Genomic DNA, 22,435 nt, shown 5'->3' with positions numbered 1-22,435 from the left:
GTGTATTCCTTGAAGGTTACCGCGTTTATAGTCAGAGAACAATGCCTGGTGATTACAGATAATCTTTCCAACTGCCCGTTGTCAAGGCAATCAAAGTGTTCAGACAGAGAGACATTACATACAGGACCACCGAATATACAAACGGCCAGAACAAAAGACAGAGAGAGAGAGAGAGAGAGAGAGAAACATCCAAAAGGAAGAGAAAGAGAGAGAGAGAGAATGACCCGTTGTATTAAAGACATAACTTTTTACGTAACCCCACCAGCGAAAAAAAGTTATCTGTCTTTAATACAACGGGTCATTCTCTCTCTTTCTCTTTCTTTCGGATGTTTTTCTCTCTCTCTCTGTCTTTTGTTCTGGCCGTTTGTATATTCGGTGGTCCTGTATGTAATGTCTCTCTGTCTGAACACTTTGATTGCCTTGACAACGGGCAGTTGGAAAGATTATCTGTAATCACCAGGCATTGTTCTCTGACTATAAATGCGGTAACCTTCAAGGAATCCCACACTTCACCTGACGAAGGAGAAAGCCTCCGAAAGCTTGTGATTTTCAAATAAAACTGTCGGACTATAACCTGGTGTTGTAAGATTCCTTACTTTCCCTAAAAATAGTAAATGGTATTTTGCAACAATTTGACTACCACAGAAACTCAGAAATTTGGGTACAGAAGCAGGTGATCATGCCTACGCTGGTACTAGTTCCCTTACTGGATTTACCTACTCTAATCCCAGCCAACAATGAGGTGGAGGAAACATTGTTCATCCAAGTGGAACAAGCAGATAGAATGTCAACAACTTTGAGGGTGGCAGTTAGGTTGAGTTGGGTATACTCGGCATACATGTGAAAACTGACACATGCTTGCAGGTGATGTCGTCAAGGAGAAGTATATAGATGATAATAGGAGAAAGAAGAAGCCATTAGAGGAAATGAGAGTGCACAATCTTCTGAGATTGGACTTTATGTGGACTGTAAGAGAAGTGTAAAGTGAATTTTACCCTACAAACTATGTCTGCTAGTTCCTACTCTGGGATCTTACTTTCATGAATACAAAGTTGACAAAAAAAACCAATTCCTATTTAAGATTAGGCCACATATATATGTACAAGACAGAGTAGCATAGTATTGCCTGATGTGTAATAGTAACATTTTTAAATGGCAGTAAGTAGATCGACAGGTCACACCACAGGAGATATTATAATACAGATTGAGAAAATTTGTCTCAGAAATGTAATAAGGGTAAACTTTGTGGTGTGGAGCCTCCCGAAATTCACCCTATAAGGTGATGTACAGTGGATTTTCCCCAATTTTGTATTTAATATCTGTTATCATTAAAATATGAATTCTACATTAGATCACAACACAAAACAACAACAAAAACATTGCTTGCTGCTCATTTACGGACCTTACAAACCTGAGGAATGCTTTTCCCAGCTGTGTCTCTCCCTGGTGAGTCTGAATAATTTTGTTTATAATTAGTTCTAATATGTCATCACAATAGTGAGCAACAGAACACACCTGTAATAATGCTCTTCTCATATTTCTCCAGCACTTCAACTGTAGCTGTGCAGTCTGTGAATCTTAGTGAAAATGGAGCAAAGAACTTGTAAAGGCTATTTTATGGTTCAGAACGTAGATATCCTCTTTGTCAGTGATTTTCTGACATGCGCTGAACTTTTTTGGTTCAGTGAGGTGGAACTTACTCTAGACCAGAGGTTCTCAAACTTTTTTTGCTGCGGCCCCCTTCAGAGATTCACACCCCATGCAGATCCTGCCCCCTCCCCCCCTACACACACACACATTTTGAGAAACAGCGGGGGTGAAATTTGTCTTCACCAGTAGCGAGAAATGGGCGATGGTGAATCAGAATTCCGTTTTACACTGCACGTAATTTTCTTTTCTATTGAAGTCTGATGTGTAATAGTAACACTATTACACATTTTACACTGCGCCCGACTATTGATAGTCGGGCGCAGTGTAAAATGGGCTGCCGATTCGGTATGAGTCCCTTTCGCGCTACTGGCGAAGACCAATTTCACCCCCATATTTTTGAATAGAATAAGAGGATTTTATTTTCTCAGCTAACATAACATATTGCTTAAGACAGAAAGCAACATAAAAGCACAGTACCAGTACTATACAACTGAATAAACTTGAACATAAAAGAACATTTGATGACTCACCCTATCTCAGTGAGTAGGATGAGCCTGTTTGCTTATGTAAAATTTGTAGAACCTCGGTTTGATTTTGGAGAGTTTCAAATGCATATCAGTCTCTACATTCAAGCTGCATTTATACTTGTTTTTTTAACACAAATTAATGAAGAAAATCCCTCTTCACACAGATACGTTGAGGCAAAAGTGGACAAGTATTTCAACGGCTCTTTGAGACAACTCAGGGAACTCTCTTTGAATTGAGACCCAGAACCAAACAAGAGGCATGACTTTAAAATTGTCTCTCAAAACAGAGTCACCAGCACAATCGGTCCAATTCTCTTCTAGACTCGCAACAATCTTGGTCTTTGCTACGAAGTCCTCGGAAAACAGATTTCGAACACAAGCGAAATCCTGCAATTCATTTGCCTTTCTTTCAGGAAAACATTCACTGAATTTTGTGCAAAGCTGAGACGAATGCTCCAGAGTGACATCTTTGACTTCTGGGACCGACATTTCACAGTCCGTAATAACAAAAGACAACGTTGAGAACGTAGTTACATTGTCTTGCAGCACATACTCCATAGCAAAAAGGTTTCTGTACTTTTTCATGCATGATAAAAATGTTACAGTTCTTACCTTGCAAAGAAAGGTTGAGTTCATTGAGCCTGTCAAATATATCTGCTAAATAGCCCAGTAAAACCTGGAAGCACTGGTCGAGGAAATGATGGTGAAATGGTGATTCAGAGTCAGTCAATCAAAAAGATGCGGCACTCTTCCCTGAGTTTGCAGATTCTGGTCAAAAAACATTATCACGAGACAGCCATCAAACTTCTTTGATTACCTTCATCTGTCCTCAGGTGAAAGAGCTTTTGTTTAAAGATAAACCACAAGATTTTTTTCAAAGGAAAGGTGTTTGGTCTCCAAGTGGCGTTTTAGTTTGCTTGGTTTCATGCTATACTGTGCAAGAACTTCAGCACGGACAACACATTGCAGTCGGCGACCTTAGAGCCAGTAAATGTGAATCCTGAGTCCAAGCAGGAAGGATCATACTTCCTATTTTTCTTTTGCCTGGCTCTGCTTGTTCCTTCCATGGGGTCAACATCCTCAACTTTATGCTTCAAAAAATGTTCCATTCTTTCAGTTATCGAACACCAAACGTCACAGTCACGTCAGTTATATAGCACTTGGAACGCTTCAACTTGATAAGACAGATCAGTGCCGATATCAATTCAGGTTTGGATCATCTGGGCTGGTAGCAAACTATACTATTGTATAGCGGGGGAGGCTTGCATTCCCTCTGATTGCTAGAAGCGGAAGTTGGACCAAACAGAGGGAATTCAAGCCTCCCCCGCTGTGCTGAGATCGCCCTATCCGAGGCTGCATCGGGGTAGAACTTTTTCTTTGAATTTAAAATTAAGTTTGCTCAGTTTCTTTAAGATTTAAAGAAATTCAGAGTTTTGACACACCTCCTTTGGCTATACAAGGTTGGATTGGTGGTACATGAGGGTGTCTAATATAGATACGAGGTAAACGTATGGTGGATATTTTTAACTTTAACTTTTTAAAGTTACGAATGAGAAAAAAGTAAAAGCTAATGAATGTCATCCCAGGCAACATCAAGGCTATCCCAATATGAAGATCCGTATATTGGGAAGCTTTTAACTTTGACTTTTTAAAGCTAGGAATGAAAACAAAAACATGAATACTCAGCTACATTAAGGAATGTAATGTTATTGGAAAATGAGACAAATTAATTCATGAGACAGAATAATTAACACTATTCTTATGTTTTGAAGGCCAAAATTTCAAAGAGTAACAAGGCAAGAGGTGGAATATGAGGTGGCCACCCTAAGAAAAGGCTTTGATACTGCATGAACAATGTTTGAGGCAATTCATACAGAGGTGAAATTTTGGACCACTCTGGTCTTGCTGAGGTCATAGGGCTGGACGAGTCACCATTTTGTATGATTTCCAGGTGCGGGCTGGAAGTCTTATTTGCTGAATATTCCTATGGATGCATACCCATTGTGGTGGACCAGCTTACCAACAGAAGATACTACACCATATCCATAGCAGTGGAACAGATGGATGAATGGTTGTTGGAAGTGAAGACTACCATTAAGTAAGAGTGATGCAAGTGGTTGTAGTTATACAGGCCATATACACAGCAGTTGGACCATCTCTCTTGAGTGCTCACACTGGTTCAGGCCCCATAAAGGAAAGACAACTGACTTTAGCTGCTTGGATAATACTCAAAGACAACCATTAGGATGGGATTCCAAGGTTTAATTAAAGCCTGCTGTTCTACAATCAGGAAGAGTTAGCTGTGCTAACAAATAGGCCTGCGGAAGGGGTTGCAAGAACCATCTCAAAGAAATCAGACAGCACAGGGCACTCGTGGCACTATTACAGATGTGCAAAAAATTAGCTGTAGAGGCAGGGAGTTCAACTTCTGAATTTTGGGTACCTCACCAGGTGGCTCAGCAATCAGCCACCACTGCTAATTGTTAAGCTAGAGGAACAGTGAGTAGAGCAGCAGTAGATGCAGTATGTGGAGCTTCATGAATCATAAGGGTAATTTAAAACACCAGAGGGAAAAAAACTTTGAAGACTTACATCACATTCACTCTAACAGCATATGAGCTCCATGTCACTTGGGATATATTTGACAATTTGTCATTCTTTTATTGCACAGAAATGATGTTTCATATTTAAGAAGTAGACCAAAATGAACATATGCACTTCTGAGATGTAATTAAACCAGTAGAAGAAAGAACTTGCATTTGTATAGCACCTTTCACAACCTCAAGACATCCCAAAGCACTTTAGTTTTTGAGGAGAGTACTTGAAGTACTTTTTGTGCGCTACAATTTTTAATGTGTCCAATAGAAAGTTATAATGAACAATTACAGAGCTCACTTGAAGACCTGAGCAATGATTATCTCTGCACCTGTGTCCATGTGTCAGTGGTTGTGCACTATTATCCTCCTACCCTTCTATGCCTTGCTGCTGCTTATCCAGCTCCCTGATGAGGCCCATCTCCATGACAAAATTGAGCAGCATAATTTTACATTTTTTCTCACCTTCACTGGGAAATATTGAGAGACTCCCTAATCAGTCTGATCAATGACACATGGTTTTAATGCCCGGGAGTAAGACTGAGTACAGAAAATAGGGACTATTTCCGACAACTCTTTCCCAATGGGAAACCTCACTAACTGAGGCACTTAATTTTGGATGCTTCCCATTTGATTTTCCAACCATTTAAAATAGGGTGCATGCGTGCCCAAGTATACATTATGCACTCCACTGAGAACAAAGTCAGAAGATTACCCCTATTAACAAACAAAAAATATATTACTCCTATCAGTCATGTTTACCTGTTCACTTGCATCTATTTTTTCGTTAATGAATAAAGAACCGAAAGTTAGCCTGAGCTTTTCATTCCTCTTGATCTGTCTACTAAGTTCTTTTTGCTGTAAACCATTTCATGCCTCAGAGTGGAAAGACAATTGTTTTAAGTAACCATTTATTTTTAAGTATAACTATTAGGCTGATTTCCCAATCGGGCACTTCCAGTACAGAGCAGTGCTTGCAGGGAGCTCTATTTGGCAAATTATTGACCCATAGCACCAGATTTTCCATCCATTTCAATTAAATGGAGAGATCAGTTTCGGTCCAGTCACATGGCAGGCCATAGCAAGGTCCAGGAGAAGGTCCAGAGGATGGCCACCAGAATGATACCTAGTCTTAGGGCTCTTAGCTATAAGGAAAAGATTAGGAACTGGGGCTTTTTTCCATTAGAGAAGCGTAGAATTCAAGGTGGTATGATTGAGGTTTTTAAAACAAAGGGAATAGATTCTGTTCAGATGGGTAGGTTATTCGAGTTGACTAGGGGGCATCAGTATAAAATAAAGTTAGGTTGAATGCCAGAAAGTACTTTTCATAGTCATCGAACTCTGAACTTGATTACCAAAATGTGTAACAAGTATGGATTCACTGCAATCCTTCAAAAGCAAGCTGGATGAATTCCTGAGAGTTGAGGACACCTCAAGTTATAGAAGGTAAATGGAAGGGTAGCTGTAATTATTGTTGTTACTGCAGCCTCCTGGAGTTGGCTTCATTGCCTTAGGAGATCAGAAAGAAATTTCCCAGAGTTTTTTTGGCCTAAAGTTTTTCCCTTTTCTTTACCTCTTCTAGGAGATTGCATGTAGGCTGCACAATGTCTGGATGGGACAGGCTGGTTGGGTCGATTGGTCTTTTCTTGTTCTTTTCCATATGTTCACATGTTTAGCCTTTTTGCTCTTTTTTGGTGAAATGCCAATTATATGGAGATTAGAACAAATTGATATCTATTTTGGAAGTGCTGAACTAATTTTAATTCAATCAAAAAGTTGGCATCTTTAAGCCATTAATAAGCTTCTGAGTATATGTAACTACAGAATTTTGATTTACCAAATTATATACAAAGCTTGTAAAAATGCATTTTATATTTTCTTGTTTTGTTAAATGAATTCATCATCTTAAAAACCTCGTTATGTCCTTGCAGTGAATTTTCACTGATTCAGTCTTAATAATTCCATAAGTAACATTACTCTATAAGCAACAGTATTAGTTGCTAAATCAAAATAATATTCAGCCTAATGCTGTCACATGTGCGTTTTATAATAAACTATTCTTCTGTCAATAAACGTTGCTGTAGCAAATCAATAGAATGTCACTCTTACCGTTGTCAGAGTATACTCTTCTAGCTTCACTTCATCAAAAGGCCTATTTGCTTTCTTTAATAAATCTCGAAGAAAACTCTGTTAAAGAAAATTGCAGCAACATATTAAGATCTCATCAGTTGTTATTTCTAATGTCAAGCACATCTATATTGCAGTCCATTTTTCTGTATCGTTATGACCTTTACAGTATAAGTCCTTTATCGTTAGATTGAATCATTAGCAATAAAAATCAATATCTTGCTAAATAAGGGAAAGGTGGTAGGATTGAAACTACTTTGAGATATTTGGAACAAACACATTAACTTGTACACATGAAAATTCTCTATTATTTAGCTATTTGTTAACCCATTTAAAGTAAGTGACCTATTGAATGTGTTAAAGTGCACACAGAGGAATTTTATAGGAACTCATTAATGCATTACAAATGTCACTGAAAGTAATTTGACTACTAGTCTTAGATTAATTTTGCTTCATTAACTTATCATATAGATATGAAATTCATTAGGGTTTCAATGATTCATGAATTTGTGAAAGGTCAAATACTCTAGGTGTAACATTCAAAACATGTTATTGTAATTTGCTTTGATGGTGTTACAATCAGTGTTAAAACAAAAAATTGTCTTTTTATCTGAGGGTTGATTTGACTTTAACCAGAATGATTTGACTATAACGTATATTGAGCCTTGAAAGATTATATCACATGATTTTCAAAATTGTGCAAACTTAACCATGCTGCAGGGAGTGTGTAATATTGTTTGTGACATTGGAAGTGCTCCTTACTAATCTGATGCACAGAAGGTGGATGAATGAAAAGATTACAAGTTCAAGCCATGTCTCTAGCACAGATCACTGAATCAGAGAGTAGTAGTGGAAGTACAATCGGTACACCATTAAAAACAGTAAGTGGTTGCAACATGCCATTCGTATTGTGCCTTTAGGTGGCAATGTGAGGGTCACATTGGAGACAGGTTAAAAAGAAAAAGAAAGAAAGAACTTGCATTTATATTGCGCCTTTCACAACCTCAGGATGTTGCAATGTACTTTACAACCAATGAAGTACTTTTGAGGTGTACTCACTGTTATAATGTAGGAAACGCAGCAGCCAATTTGCACACAACAAGGTCCCACAAATAACAATGAGCCAGGACCCCGAGGAGAACTCCTCTGTTCTTCCTCGAAATAGCGCCGTGGGATCTTTTATGTCCACGAGGTCTTGGTTTAACATCTCATCCAAAAGACAGCAACTCCGACAATGCAGCATTCCCTCAGTATTGCACTGGAGTGTCAGCCTAGATTTTGTGCTCAAGTGTCTAGAGTGGGACTTAAATCCACAACCTTCTGACTCAGAGGTGAGAGTGTTATCACGGAGCCACAGCTGCCACCTGTGGTTAAGCACACTGGGACTTACCTAACAGTTACTGCCACTTAACTAATGTAAATCTGATGACCTGAACGGTCACAGCAATTCCTATCAATTGCCACCAGGCAGCATTGCACTCACAGATTTGTTGGAGCACGGTGGACTTATTGGTAAAGGTGCTTGAGGGTAAGTCCTCTTTAAATTGCATATTATTTAAACTGCAATTTCATTGCTCTGACCCTGCTACTGCTGTACATCTTGCGCACAAAGAAAAATCAACCATACTTTCCCTTTATGTTTGTGATTATACTAGGCCAATGATGGCCCTGAGGTCTTTTATGTCCACATGGCCTCGGTTTAAAATCTCATCTGAAAAATGGAACCTCCAACAGCGCTGCGCTCTCTCAGTTCTGCACTGGGGTGTCAGCCTAGATTTTGTGCTCAAGTCTCTACAGTGGGACTTGAACCCACAACCTTCTGACTCAGAGGTTCACTTCAACCAGATGGGTCTCACAATGTGCATAAATTTTTGGTTTCCCCCACCCCCACTGGCAACATTCTCAATGTACGCAAAGTTATTTGTGGATGGACTAACCCCCCTCCCACAACACACGCAAACGCACACAAACATCCTACCACCATTAATTTCCAATCCAACTTCCCACCTCCATAGGACCATAGGAATTGCTAAATGATAAAAGACCAAGGTCCATCTAGTTCTCCTTCTACCATCCTGGTAGTCACATTATACAATGATAATGGAGTTGTTGACTAATCATAACAATCATTCTATATCAATTAGTCTACAACAGACCCAGAAATGACAAGAAAAACTCCAGTGGTGGAGAGCTTTGGGAACCTTAGGTCTAAAGTCAGCTTTTTCCTCCCAAGCATGCTACATTTACCACATATCATACTTCAAATTACTCATATACTGTATCCCATAATGTTATTTTCTGAAAGAAATCTATTTAATTTGCATTTGAATGAATCAATTCTAACTGCTTCCACTGTCTTCCTTGGAAATCTGTTCCATGAATTGACCACTCGCTCACTGAAATATTGTTCCACAGATTAGTCTTGAATTTAACCCCCTTCAAGCGCAGGCTGTGTCCTCTGGTTCTACTGTTCTGGACAAGGTGACACAGCTGGTCATGGTCTACATTGTCATGGTCTAGTCCCTTTTGAATCCTAAAAATTGCAATCGTATCACCTCTCAATCTTCTCTTTTCCAGTGAGAACATGGCCAATCTACATATTTGCTCCTCTTAATCCAATCCCCCCAACCCCTCAATCATTCTAGTTGTTCTCTTCTCTTGTTTCAATAGCTGCAATATCCTTTTTTGGCAACCAGAACTGTACACAGTATTCTAAGTGCGGTCGCACCAATGGTTTGTAAAGTGACAGGATTAACTCACTATTTTGGCTCAATATTGACCTAACACATCCCAACATCTGATTTGCTTTACTCACTGCCACCAAGCATTTGTTGTGATAGCTTCAATTTATTGTCAATCAGGACCCCCAGATCTCTTTAATTTTCCATGCACATTATTTTATTTTCATTTAAGTAATAGCCCTTACTGGATTTTTTTGTCCCCATGTGAAGCACTTTGCATTTCTCTACATTGAATGTCATCTATCATCTGTCTGCCCAATTCCCAAGTATATTCAAATCCTCCTGCAGCTTATCCTGTTCAGCTTTGGAGTCTACGACCTTCATTAGCTTCGTACCATCTGTAAATGTAGCCACTGCACCTGTGAGTCCTACCTCCAGATCATTTATAAAGATGTTAAACAAAAGAGGTCCCAAAACAGACCCCTGCGGGATCCCACTGGTAACAATTTCCCAGACTGATTACCTCCCTCCTCCCATTGAGCACATTTCCCAGCTCCCGTCTCCACTCTCTATGCCTTCCCCAACTCCTATCTCCTTCTTTGTTTCCCCACCTTAGTACAATTATTCACTCTCACCCTCTAACCCAGCTTGACCTGGATACTGCACATGGTCTCAAACCCACCCCATGTGCTATACCACGAGAGATCATCTAGTACACACACATATTTGGCATTTTGAAGATACATTATTGAACAAAGCAACACCTGTATAAACACATGATTCAATCATGGCATTTTATTTTAAAAGGAGATAATAATAAAGATAAGTATAGCTGTGGGATGATATTCTGTCCATCTGACTCAGCCTTCCATAGAAACCTACTTTCCCATTATCAGTGTCCAGCTGCCTTTTGAATGAATCTAGGGTTTCAGCCTCCATTACCTTACCTTGAAGGCAATTCCAGGAATGAATCACTCTGAAGAGGTTATTCCTGGCTTAGGTCCTGAACTTGCCTTTTACTACTTTATACCACTTTCCCTATAACTTTAAATAGTGCCCCTGATTAGCCTTTTCTATTCTGCAAGTATCTTATACATATCTGTAAGATTCCCTTATTGCAAGGCTGAGGAGTGCAAGTTTTTCTAACCTATCATCAGTCCTCTGACACGAGGGATGAGTCTTCAGGTCCTTCACTCCACTGTTTCCAAGGTTTGAATGCTCCCCTCCTGCTCACTTAACCCCATTCCCAATAAACTGCTGACCTCTCACCTTCCCTTCCTGGCCCCCAGCCTAGCTGATATAGTAGATGGTTTCCTCTCCTCATGTCCTGTCACTCTTATTTTCAAAACTGTTGACACCAACCCCCACCCCCCCCCTTAAAAAAACTCTTCGTCCTTGCAAGTTACAGCCCCATCTCCAGCCTTTCTTACCTCTCCAAAGTTCTTAAACATATCGTTGCTTCCAAAATCCATGCCCATCTTTCCTGCAAGTCCATGTTTGAATCTCTCTAATCAAGTTTCTGTCCCAGATACAGCACTGAAACGGCCATAACCAAAGTTACAAATGACATCCTATGTGATTGTGTTGCATTATCCCTCTTTTTCTTCCTCAAATCCTCTGCAGCCTTTGACATGGTCGACCACACCGTCCTCCTTCAATGCCTTTCCTCCATTGTCCAGCTCAGTGGAATTGCCCTCATTTAGTTCCACTCTTAGATATCCGATTATAGCCAAAGCAATGGTATCTCTTTCTACCCCTGCACTATAACTCTGGACTCCACCAAGGATCTATTCTTGGCCCCCTGCTCTTCCTTATATCCATGCTGCCCCTTGGCGACATCATCTGCAGATGGTGTCAGGTGCCACATAATAAGCTGACGCCATCCATCTCTGACTCTCCACACCTTTCTCGACCCATCTGCAGCCTTTGTGTTGTCAGACTGCTTGCCCAATATCCAGTCGTGGATGAACCACAATTTCCTTCAGTTAAACATCGGGAAGACTGAAACCATTGTCTTTGGCCTCCCATTACAACCACTATACCCTTGCCACCAGTTCCATCCCCCACCCATTCATTTTCTCAGATTGTTAGCAAACTCGGCGTCCTATTTGACCATCCTCCATCATGAAGACCGCCTATTTCTACCTCTAACATCATCTGCCTCCGGCCCTGCAACTGAAACCCTCATCCATGCCTCCGTCACTACCAGACTTGACTATTCCAATGCTCTCCAGGCTGACCTCCCATCTTCCACCCTCCAAAACTCTGCTGCCAATATCCTATCCTGCACTAAGTCCTCCCTTCGCACCACCATTGACGGCCGTGCCTACAGCCATCTAGACCCATGCTCTGGAATTCCCAATCCAAACCCCTCCACCTGTTTCTCCTCCTCTTAGCCCTACTTAAAATCCATCTCTTTCACCAAGCTTTGGTCAGCCCTCCTTTTTCTCAGCATCCACTTTTGTCTGGTTACGCCTCTGTGAGCATTTATTCTAATTACGGTCAGTGTTCAACCATTGTATTCACAGTTAAACAATAGAAACACTTCTTATTTATTCACTACAAATATTCAGTTATTAAATCTAAATCCATTGATTTAAAATAAAAATGTGCTCTTTCAAAGTATTACCTTTTGTGTTCAACCAACTGCAGATGGGGAAGAGAGAAAAAAGGAAAATCTGTCCTTTGGTTTGGCTTTTAGTCACATTAAGGAATTGGGAACTCCATAAAAATGGCAACAGAAGCCTGACAGTGAAAGAAATACGAAAACATCACATTTCTTTGTATATTGTATTCTGTTGGTCCTTATGGTAACTAAATTATTGCTACCCTCTTGTGGACTTGGTGTATATGTAGCTATAAAATGCAAATCAATTATCATTTATATGCATGGTTGGTGACATAGTGGCATCACCATCTATCTATCTATTATGTAATAAATACATCCAGTGTGCATTTCCTGTCCATCATGTTTTTCCATTTCTTGTCTGGCACATTTCCAGTGTCACACTCAATTTCTGTGTCAGAAAGTATAAAGAAACAAAGACAGTCATTTGGAGTGTACAGAGAAATTCTCCAAGTCCAAAAATACTAGTGTCATTGCAGCTTGAAAAGCTATTAAATTCTAAATGACCTCACCCAGTGCTTACTTAACAGAATAAAAACAGAAAATGCTGGAAATTTCTGACGAAAGGTCTTCGATCTGAAACGTTAACTCTGTTTCTTTCTCCACAGATGCTGCCTGACTTGCTGAGCTTCTCCAATATTTTCTGTTTTTATCTCAGATTTCCAGCATCCGCAGTATTTTGCTTTATCTTACTTAACAGAAGTTAGGCTTTGTGGCCCTAATGGGATACAGCTTCACCTTGGCAGCAGCATACAATGCACATTGCAGGTCATGTAGCTCCTGTCCTTATAGAACAGTGTATCATCTGACTTACTGTGAGCAATGATGATCAGTTAGTAATCTATAATATATTAAAAGTTTGCATATATGGACTTACAGTGTCACACGTTTTCCAACATGTGATTTCTGTCACACTTAGGTTTTTCTATTGATTTTTCTTACTTCTAATTGAGCACCCATTCCTGCCTTCTGCCAATTACTGATTTTCCCTTGTCCATTCTTGCTACCTCAGGCCTTGGTTCCTGCTCCCCACCTCTTCCTCCAACCTACTCTCTGCCTTTCCCCTACCCCAGCCTGCTCTCTCCTTTTCTCTGGCTTCTCGACCTTAAGTTTGGAAACCAGGATTTTTTTTTAAAAAGCACATTATCATGTACATGTTATATATATATATATTTATAGCACATGTATTTATAGCACAATAACGCTTTAAAAAGAACTTCCAGTTTCTGACTAATGCTGGAAAATAAGCTTAGGGTCGCACACAGAAAGAGGGTGGGAGTAAGGGAACAGAGGATACAGGATTGAGGGGTACGGGTAAAGTGATAACAGGAGAGTGAGGATGGAGGATGGTTGAAGCAGGATATAATGAAAGGAAAGGGACAAGGATGAGAAAGTGAGGGAAAGGGGATGGATGAAGAGAAGTAGGAAGAGAAAGGAAAGGATGCAGTTGAAGAGGAGAGAAGACAAGATGGTAGATGGTGGGAGCGAAAAAGTGTGAGGAGACAAGAGAAGACGTGAAGGATCACATGTGGGGCAAGTGAGCGTGCTGCAGGATGAAGGCCAATAGTCTCCATTGCCCTCCACACCTATCCGCTCTGATGCCCTGCTCCCACTGGCACTACTAAACCCCTGCACCAGTGTCAGCTGCCCATCCATCTGGTATCCAACTGGTTCCCCCCATGCTGACAGACCACAGGACCTTTTAGGAATTCTCAGCTCTTTCAATGGTTTTAAAAACATGCAATTTTTAAAGCCCAGCAATGTGACTTTTATTAGAAATGAAAACAGAAAATGCTTAGTGTGGGGCAGGGAGAGTATCAGGCCCAGGACCCAATCAGGGCTCAGGGTCAGGTCGGGGGCAGTTGGATCAGAGCTGAGGCAGGTGCCTCAAGGCTCGAGGTTGGGTAAGGTCCTGGTTTGGGGCTAGTACTCCCACTCTCTCCAGTCCTCCTCACCACTCGTTCCTTCTGCCTCTCACCACTCTCGCCCCTCCCACATCCTCCTACCACCTCTTGCCACTCTCGCCCCACATAAAGCACCCATGCCTTCATCCCCCACTGCTACCCCACCCCCAAGAAAATTCCTATGCCATACTTTTGTCAACGACAGCCCACAACCCCCTCCTACTGATCCCACCTCCAGGATCCTCCTCCCAATACTTTCACATTCAACTACCCCTCTTTCCAATGTCCTCATAAGCTGTTACCCTCATCCCAGTGCTGTCACATCCCATTCATGTTCTCACCTTTGCCAAACCTAGTACAATCTTCCCAGTGATCCCACACCCTAGGAACTCTCTCCCATCTGCCTGTACCTCAGACTCCCCCAGCGCTCCTATATCCAGACACTTCCCTTCCACTCCTAACAGGTTCAGTTACACCTCTCCTTTTTCACCACATCCTCCCAGTTCTACCAGACCCTCACCTCCTCAATATCTCAACAAGCCCAGACCCAATGCTTCCATATACCACAACCAGTCTCCGAATACTACCAACCTACATAGCCATCCCCTTCCTCCAGTGTTACATGCAATTCCTACCTGGAACATTTCCTTACCATCTTCCTCTCTATCCTGAGCTTTAAAAATGGTAAGAGGAAAAACTATATTCTCAAACAAACATTTAATAATCGAGCCCCAAAATATCCTAACTTTTCTGCAAATAGTTAATAAGAACAAATTCAATTTGGTTTATTTCAGTAAGGATAAATCATTGGCCCTGATAATATTTAGCACATAGCATAAAAGAGAATATCCTCTGACTCACCACAGGCAATGCCACAAGAGATTCACTAATACACCAAAAGTCTTACTTGTGCTGTAACACTTTTCTTGCAACATTTTTGTGGAACACTTCTACGTCACTCTTAATCATAGGCAAATTCATTTTAACTTAGGTAAATTTATGAAGCAAATACGTTCCGTCAAGCCTGATTTCTTCACACGTGATTGACTCCCAGCCCTCACCTCCTCAAGAGCTGCAACAGATCCTGGACAAGTAAGTTACAATGAACTACACTTTCCATCTCCTACACTCTTTCTTAGAGATGCAAAACAATCTTAAAATGCTTTGTTTTTCAACTCTCTCTCTCTCCAGGAACATACTGGTTCCATAATGTCTCAACCTTCCTAATTGACCTGTTAATCAAGCAAAGCCAATGTTCTCATCTGCAACCTGATTTCTAAGTTATTTCACCATTTCTTTCAAGAATGTAAAGCAATTACACCTTCTACATCTATAATTGTGTAACATTCTTGTTCTTATACAATAGTGTATTTTTGACTTACTGTGAGCAGCACCACTAGAGATTTGCTGGTAATAATAAATATAGTACATCTAGTATGCATTTTGTTACACTTTCTGTGTCATCACACTTTGACATCACGCTTATATGCAAATTTTGTGTTTCTGATAACAGCAACAAATCAGAACTCATAACTGTAGAGAAGAAAATCTGCTAATAACAGAATGCAGAAACTGAACCAATCCAGTTAATTTTTTTTTGAGGAGATCACTAGCGTGGTGAATAGGAGAGTGCCTATGGTTGTTGTCTATATGGACTTCCAGAAAGCATTTGATAAGGCTCTGCATAAGAGATTATTATGAGGAAGGTTGCATAGACTTGGTTTGTATTCCCGTGAGTTTAGAATGTTGAGGGTGATCCAATCGAGGTATTTAAAATGATAAAAGGATTCGATAGGTTAGATACAGAGAAACTATTTCCTCTGGATGGGAATCCAGAACAAGGAGGCATAATTTTAAAATTAGAATTGGGCCATTTAGGAGTGAAATCAGGAAGCACCTTTTTCACAAAGGGTAGTGGGAAACCTGGAACTCTCTTCTTCAAAAAGCTATGGATGCTGGGTCAACTGATATTTTCAATACTGAAATTGATAGATTTTTGTTGGGTAAAGGTATCAAGGGACATGGAGTAGGTAAATGGAGTGGAGATGCCGGTGATGGACTGGGGTTGACAATTGTAAACAATTTTACAACACCAAGTTATAGTCCAGCAATTTTATTTTAAATTCACAAGCTTTCGGAGGCTTCCTCCTTCGTCAGGTGAACGATGTGAAAAAAAAACACATCGTTCACCTGACGAAGGAGGAAGCCTCCGAAAGCTTGTGAATTTAAAATAAAATTGCTGGACTATAACGTGGTGTTGTAAAATTGTTTACAATAGGTAAATGGAGTTGAGGTACAGATCAGCCATGGTCTAATTGAATGGCGGAATAGGCTTGAGGGGATGAATAGCCTACTCTTGTTCCTATGTTTCTATGTTCCAATCAAATTGATAAAGAAATTGCAAAGTGTTGTCAGACTGCCATTTTTTTTCTTGGTAATGTCAAAAATAAGTTTGTAACATAATTGACATAAAGGTTCACATATTTCACATTAAGATGATTAGACCTACCTATAAAATTGTCTTTTGTGTCCAACTACCTTCAACATCTTTACTCAGAGGCCTCATGAGAACAGGAGTTCCTGTCTACAGTGTACAATGCAATCCCAGTCATTTGAATTGGCAGTGGTGTGGAGGAGATATGGACCTGATCCAGTACATTAGTCATTAGATTCGGGTACAAGTATATGGTGGGAGGGGGGTGGGTGTTGGGGAGACTGGATGTCAGGTGGGCAGAATAGATCTGATGAAATGGGAGGGCAGAATGTGGATATCAGTGAAAGAGAGGTGAGAGGATGGCATTGGAGGGAAGCTACATCACAATAGAGGGAAGGGGAAATGGATGATAAATTGGAGTGAGGAGGGAGAAGAGAATGCAACTAATGAAACACTGAGTCTAGCTGCAGCTTAAATCATGACAATTCAATGTCCCACCGCACTCTAGTTGTAACTACTTTGAGGTTACAGGGTTTCAGTTTTCACATGAGAAAAATGAATTGCGGATTGTGATCCCAAAACACTAATAAAAATCCTGAAATTCCATATAATAATAATAAAAAAATGTAACTTAGTCAGGTTTCCCTAGTTTTGCAGGTTATACGTAGGGTCATTTAGTGTTTACCTGAGAACAGGAATAATTAGTAATCCAGAAGTGAAAAAAATGATTGCGTTCTAATAATCATTGCATAGTTACATTTTATATCATAAAAGATAACAGCAAAAAAATAACAGACATGCAAAACTTTGCAACAGTAAACATGATATGAGAGATGGTAGAGAATGAAGTAAGAGGTGACATTAGAAAATAAAAATGGAAGATTTTTTTTAAAACAGTTAAGGAATGTGGAAAGTGCATCCCCATGTGAAAAAGGAGAATACCAAAACTAAGGCCGCAATGGTTAGTAAGAAGACCAAGAAAAACCCAAAAGTCAAGAACAATTGTTTAAAATGATAAAAGGAAATAAAAAGTAATGGGGATTGGGGATTATATAAAAGCTAACTGAAGTGAGTATAAGGGTGCATTCATAGTCCCAATTTAAAGTGTAAAACAACTGCGGCTTCAAACCAATGCTAAAGTGGTGTAAATTGGATTTAGAGCCCAACGTGACTGAAGAAAGTTGAAGTGAGACTCATCAAGGGGATTTCATGCTACTTTGTTTTGTATATAGAAAAATAGAATTATATAGAAATTAAAACACGAAACAGGCCGTTCGGCACCACCAGTCCTTTATGAGCAGTAGTTCTAGTCCCATGTGCCCACTCTGTTCCCATAGTCCTTTATTCAACCTTTCCTTCAACCACCTATCTAACCTATTCTTAAAAGTTAACATCGTCTCTGTTTCAATCATAAACTCTAATAGTACATTCCACAGTCGCACAACCCTCTTTGTAAACCCATTTCTCCTGCTCTTTTACAAAGTTACTCCTATAATGTACACTTGAACAATATTGTTTTTATGTGATGGAAACACTATGACAAAGTTATCATGTGTCTCTCACATTACAAATATCTTGCCACTTCTCCTCAAGTTATTTTTTTTGTGTCTCACAGTAACAACTAGATTTGTTTGCCTGTTAATGCATGAGAAAATAACAGTCCCCACAGTACGAGCAAATCAACATTCAGCAATTTTTGAACTCTCAAGTATAGGAGAGACATTTAAAAAATAATAATATTCTTGACTAAATCTAATTTCATTACAATTGTCTGGTAATTTGTAAGTAGAAGAGGTCTTTGATAATATTATGGAGAAGTTGTAGTGTCTTAAAATAGAGACAGTAGAAAATTTCAGTTTAAATTGTCCCCATTGATCCTGTGTAATTTAGATTAATTAGTAGTTGTTGGAGGCCAATCATCTCAGCCCCAGGGCATTGCTTCAGGAATTCCTCTGGGCAGTGTCCTAGGCCCAACCATCTTCAGCTGCTTCATCAATGACCTTCCCTCCATTATAAGGTCAGAAGTGGTACTGTTTGCTGATGATTGCATAGTGTTCAGTTCCATTCACAACCCCTCAGATAATGAAGCAGTCCGTGCCTGTATGCAGCAAGACCTGGACAACATCCAAGTTTGGGCTGAAAAGTGGCAAGTAACAGTCACGCCAGACAAGTGCCAGGCAATGACCATCTCCAATAAGAGAGAGTCTAACCATCTCCCCTTGACATTCAACGGCATTACCATTGCCGAATCCCCCACCATCAACATCCTGGGGGTCACCATTGACCAGAAACTTAACTGGACCAGCCACATAAATACTGTGGCTACAAGAGCAGGTCAGAGGCTGGGTATTCTGCGGCGAGTGACTCACCTCCTGACTCCCCAAAGCCTTTCCACCATCTACAAGGCAAAGTCAGGAGTGTGATGGAATATTCTCCACTTGCCGAGGTAAGTGCAGCTCCAACAACACTAAAGAAGCTCAACACCATCTAGGACAAAGCAGCCCACTTGATTGGCACCCCATCCACCACCCTAAACATTCACTCCCTTCACCACCGGCGCACTGTGGCTGCAGTGTGTATCATCTAGAACATGCACTGCAGCAACTCGACAAGGCTTCTTCGACAGCACCTCCCAAACCTGCAACCTCTATCACCTGGAAGGACAAGAGCAGCAGGCGCATGGGAACATCACCACCTGCACATTCCCCTCCAAGGCACACACCATCTCGACTTAGAAATATATCGCCGTTCCTTCATCGCCGCTGGGTCAAAATCCTGGAACTCCCTACCTAACAGCACTGTGAGAGAACCTTCACCACACAGACTGTACCGGTTCAAGAAGGCGGCTCACCACCACCTTCTCAAGGGCAATTAGGGTTGGGCAATAAATTCTGGTCTCGCCAGCGACACCCACAACCCAAGAATGAACAAAAAAATAGGCAGTTCTCCTAACAAAAACATAAACCTATCATTAAAAGACTTAAATGGTACACTAAGTATATTATTAGAAATAGACTATTTATCATAATAAATATAACCTTTGCTGAAATAGGCTAGTAAACAAACAAAGCCTAGAAATTACTGTTTGCACTGTTAGCATACGAACATGTTTGTCTGACATCCTCTGTCCACTATTTTAAACTTTATTTTTAACAGGCTAAGGCTTGTTAAAAATGGATAGAGGAATGTCATAGCGGTATGCTAATATAGTAAAGAGTAATTGCTAGGCTTTAGTATGCTTTCTCTGTTGATCAGTAAGCCGCTGCCACTGAATCTGTCTGAATTGCTGCATATAGTAGAGACAGATTCCTTGCTACTTCCGAGCTTTTTTGGTTACATAATTTTAGGGACTATACTTTTTTTAATAACTAATCAGTATAATTATTTTTGTAGGATAAAACTATGCATTGATAATTTGGATATACATTCATGAGTAAAATGTATATTCATCATGATTGGAGTATACAGTAGGATGGAGACTTTGTTTTCCATTGCTTGTGAGGACAGCTTTTGGAACTGATGGAAGCTATATTGGCAGAGTATAGGGTTAACCTTCTTTATATTGTCTGACATCTGTTTGTACTAGGAAGCTTCATATGCCAGTGCCACATTATCAATATAAATAATCATATGCCAGTTTTAAAAGCCAGAAGAGTGCATGTTAGAGGTGTTAATATATAATTTATTAATGCAAGAACCATGGATAATATGTATTGTACCTGGGTGTTTAGTAACAACAACCACAACTTGCATTTATATACGCCTTTAACATAGTAAAACATCTCAAGGTGCTATCAAACTAAATTTGACACTGAGCCACATAAAGAGATATTAGGACAGGTGACCAAAAGCTCAATCAAAGGGGTAGGTTTTAAGGAATGTCAGAAAGAAGGAGAGAGAAGTAGAGGGGCGGAAAGGTTTAGAGAGGGAATTCCAGAATTTAGGGCCATGGCAGCTGAATGCACAGCCCCCAACTCTGTGACAAAATACAAGATGACTTGTAGAATGGGTGTATCGGTGGCAAATGAATTTCAATATAGATAAGTGTGAGGTATTGCATTTTAGTAGGAGGAATAAGGAGGCCACCTACTCCTTGGAAAGTAAGAGTCCAAATGGGGTAAAGATGCAAAGAGATCTAGGGGTATAGATTCACAAATCATTAAAAGTCACAATGCAGGTTAACAAAGCCATAAAAAGTGCAAACGAAGCACTGGGGTTCATTTCTAGAGGAATAGAATTCAAAAGCAGAGAAGTTATGTTAAACTTATACAGAACCTTGTTTAGACCACATTTAGAGTACTGTGCACAGTTCTGGTCTCCATATTACAAAAAAGGATATAGAAGCGCTGGAGAATGTGGAAAACAGCTTTAGAAGGACAATACCAGAACTAAGAGGGTACAACTATCAGGAAAGACTAAATAGGCGGAGGCTCTTTTCTCCAGAAAAGAGAGGACTGGCCTGTTAGAGGTCTTTAAAATTATGAAGGGGTTTGCTAGGCTAGACATAGAGAGGATGTTTCCACTTGTAGGGGCCATAAATATAAGATAGTCACTAATAAATCCAAAAAGGAATTCAGGAGAAACTTCTTTACTCAAGAGAGTGGTGAGAATGTGGAACCTGCTACCACATGGTTGATGCAAATAGCATTGATGCATTCAAGGGGAAGCTAGATAAACACAAGAGGAAGAAAGGAATAAAAGGATATGTTGATTGTGTGAAATGAAGTAAGGTGGGAGGATGCTCTCATGGAGCATAAACACTGGCATAGACCTGTTGGGCTGAATGGCCTGTTTCTGTACTGTAAAATTCTATGTAATTCTCTAAAATTTCTGATCATCCAATACTGGATGTCGGACAAGCAGCATGACCAGAGGCAGTGGAGGGGTCGAGAGAGGTGATGGTGAGGTAGAGCTCGGTGTTGTCAGCATACATGTGAACCACACATGTATTCATGAAGGTTTAATGTAATTAAATTTTCTGGATATTTTCATGAAATTTCAGGCCTATACTGTCTTTCAGATAAAACTACTGGGCATGGATTAGATTCTAGGTCACAGATGTCATGGACACTTACAGTCCACAAACTGCATGGTACAGTTATTTATTGCAAGTGAAACTACTCAAGGTGAAGCCTCAGGCATTACCAGATACATGGAATGGAAATTGGCCCTCATTATGCCTGTTTTATGAATGTAAAACAGGTGCAATGAGGGCCAATTTCAGGGAGAAAGTCTGATCAGTGCCAGAGGTATGGACGCCACCATATTGGCATAGGTGGCTGCCCAGGCAATTGTGGCACCTATCTGAAACAGGCATTAGGCCCCTTACATATGCAAATAAGGGGCCTAATGCCTGTTTCAGGATCCCTGCACTAAATTGGTGAATGATGAGCGGAGCAGACACCAGGATTCTTCAACGGTTGCTGTGATCAGTTTTTTAATTAAAAAAATCGCTAGTCCCAGCTGCATAGAACCACTGAGGGCTGCTGCCGGCCTGCACTTGGCCCCCTTCCCGTTGTTCTTCCCCCATCCCGGGACTTACCTGAGGGTCATTGCTGGCAAGACAGACAATCCAAAATTGGAATGCTGGCAATGGGCGACAGGTGCCGGCAGCTAGCCCAAATTATTGAAATGAGGCCTGATTGCAGGCAAGCCTCGAGCCTCCCGGTTAGGGCGCACACTCTCTGCATGCCCGAAAATGGGTCATAACCAATTGTTAGTCTATAAACTATTCAAAAAGAAAAAGCTTTGTGTCCACACCAGTAAACACTGCATTCTCTAGTGCCAGGATATACACTGGGATCACAAGCATACATCTGAACAACTGCATCACTCTGCGGCTGTGGAGTTCAGCAAAGTACACAGCTTCCCAGTAACCAACCATGTACCCAG

General features: G+C 40.4%; 1 protein-coding gene across 1 annotated transcript in view; it reads right to left on the bottom strand.

Moving 5' to 3' along the window:
* calb1 (calbindin 1) overlaps positions 1 to 22,435 on the bottom strand; it is a 45,859-nt gene that overhangs the window by 14,599 nt on the left and 8,825 nt on the right. Inside the window, exon 6 of the mRNA XM_067979453.1 lies at positions 6,881 to 6,958. Within this exon, the coding sequence (XP_067835554.1) occupies positions 6,881 to 6,958 (78 nt within the window). The remainder of the gene's footprint in view (positions 1 to 6,880; positions 6,959 to 22,435) is intronic.

This window comes from Heptranchias perlo, chromosome 3, assembly GCF_035084215.1.
Source record: "Heptranchias perlo isolate sHepPer1 chromosome 3, sHepPer1.hap1, whole genome shotgun sequence".
Classification (NCBI taxonomy): domain Eukaryota; kingdom Metazoa; phylum Chordata; class Chondrichthyes; order Hexanchiformes; family Hexanchidae; genus Heptranchias; species Heptranchias perlo.
This window is presented reverse-complemented; position numbering and strand designations above follow the sequence as displayed.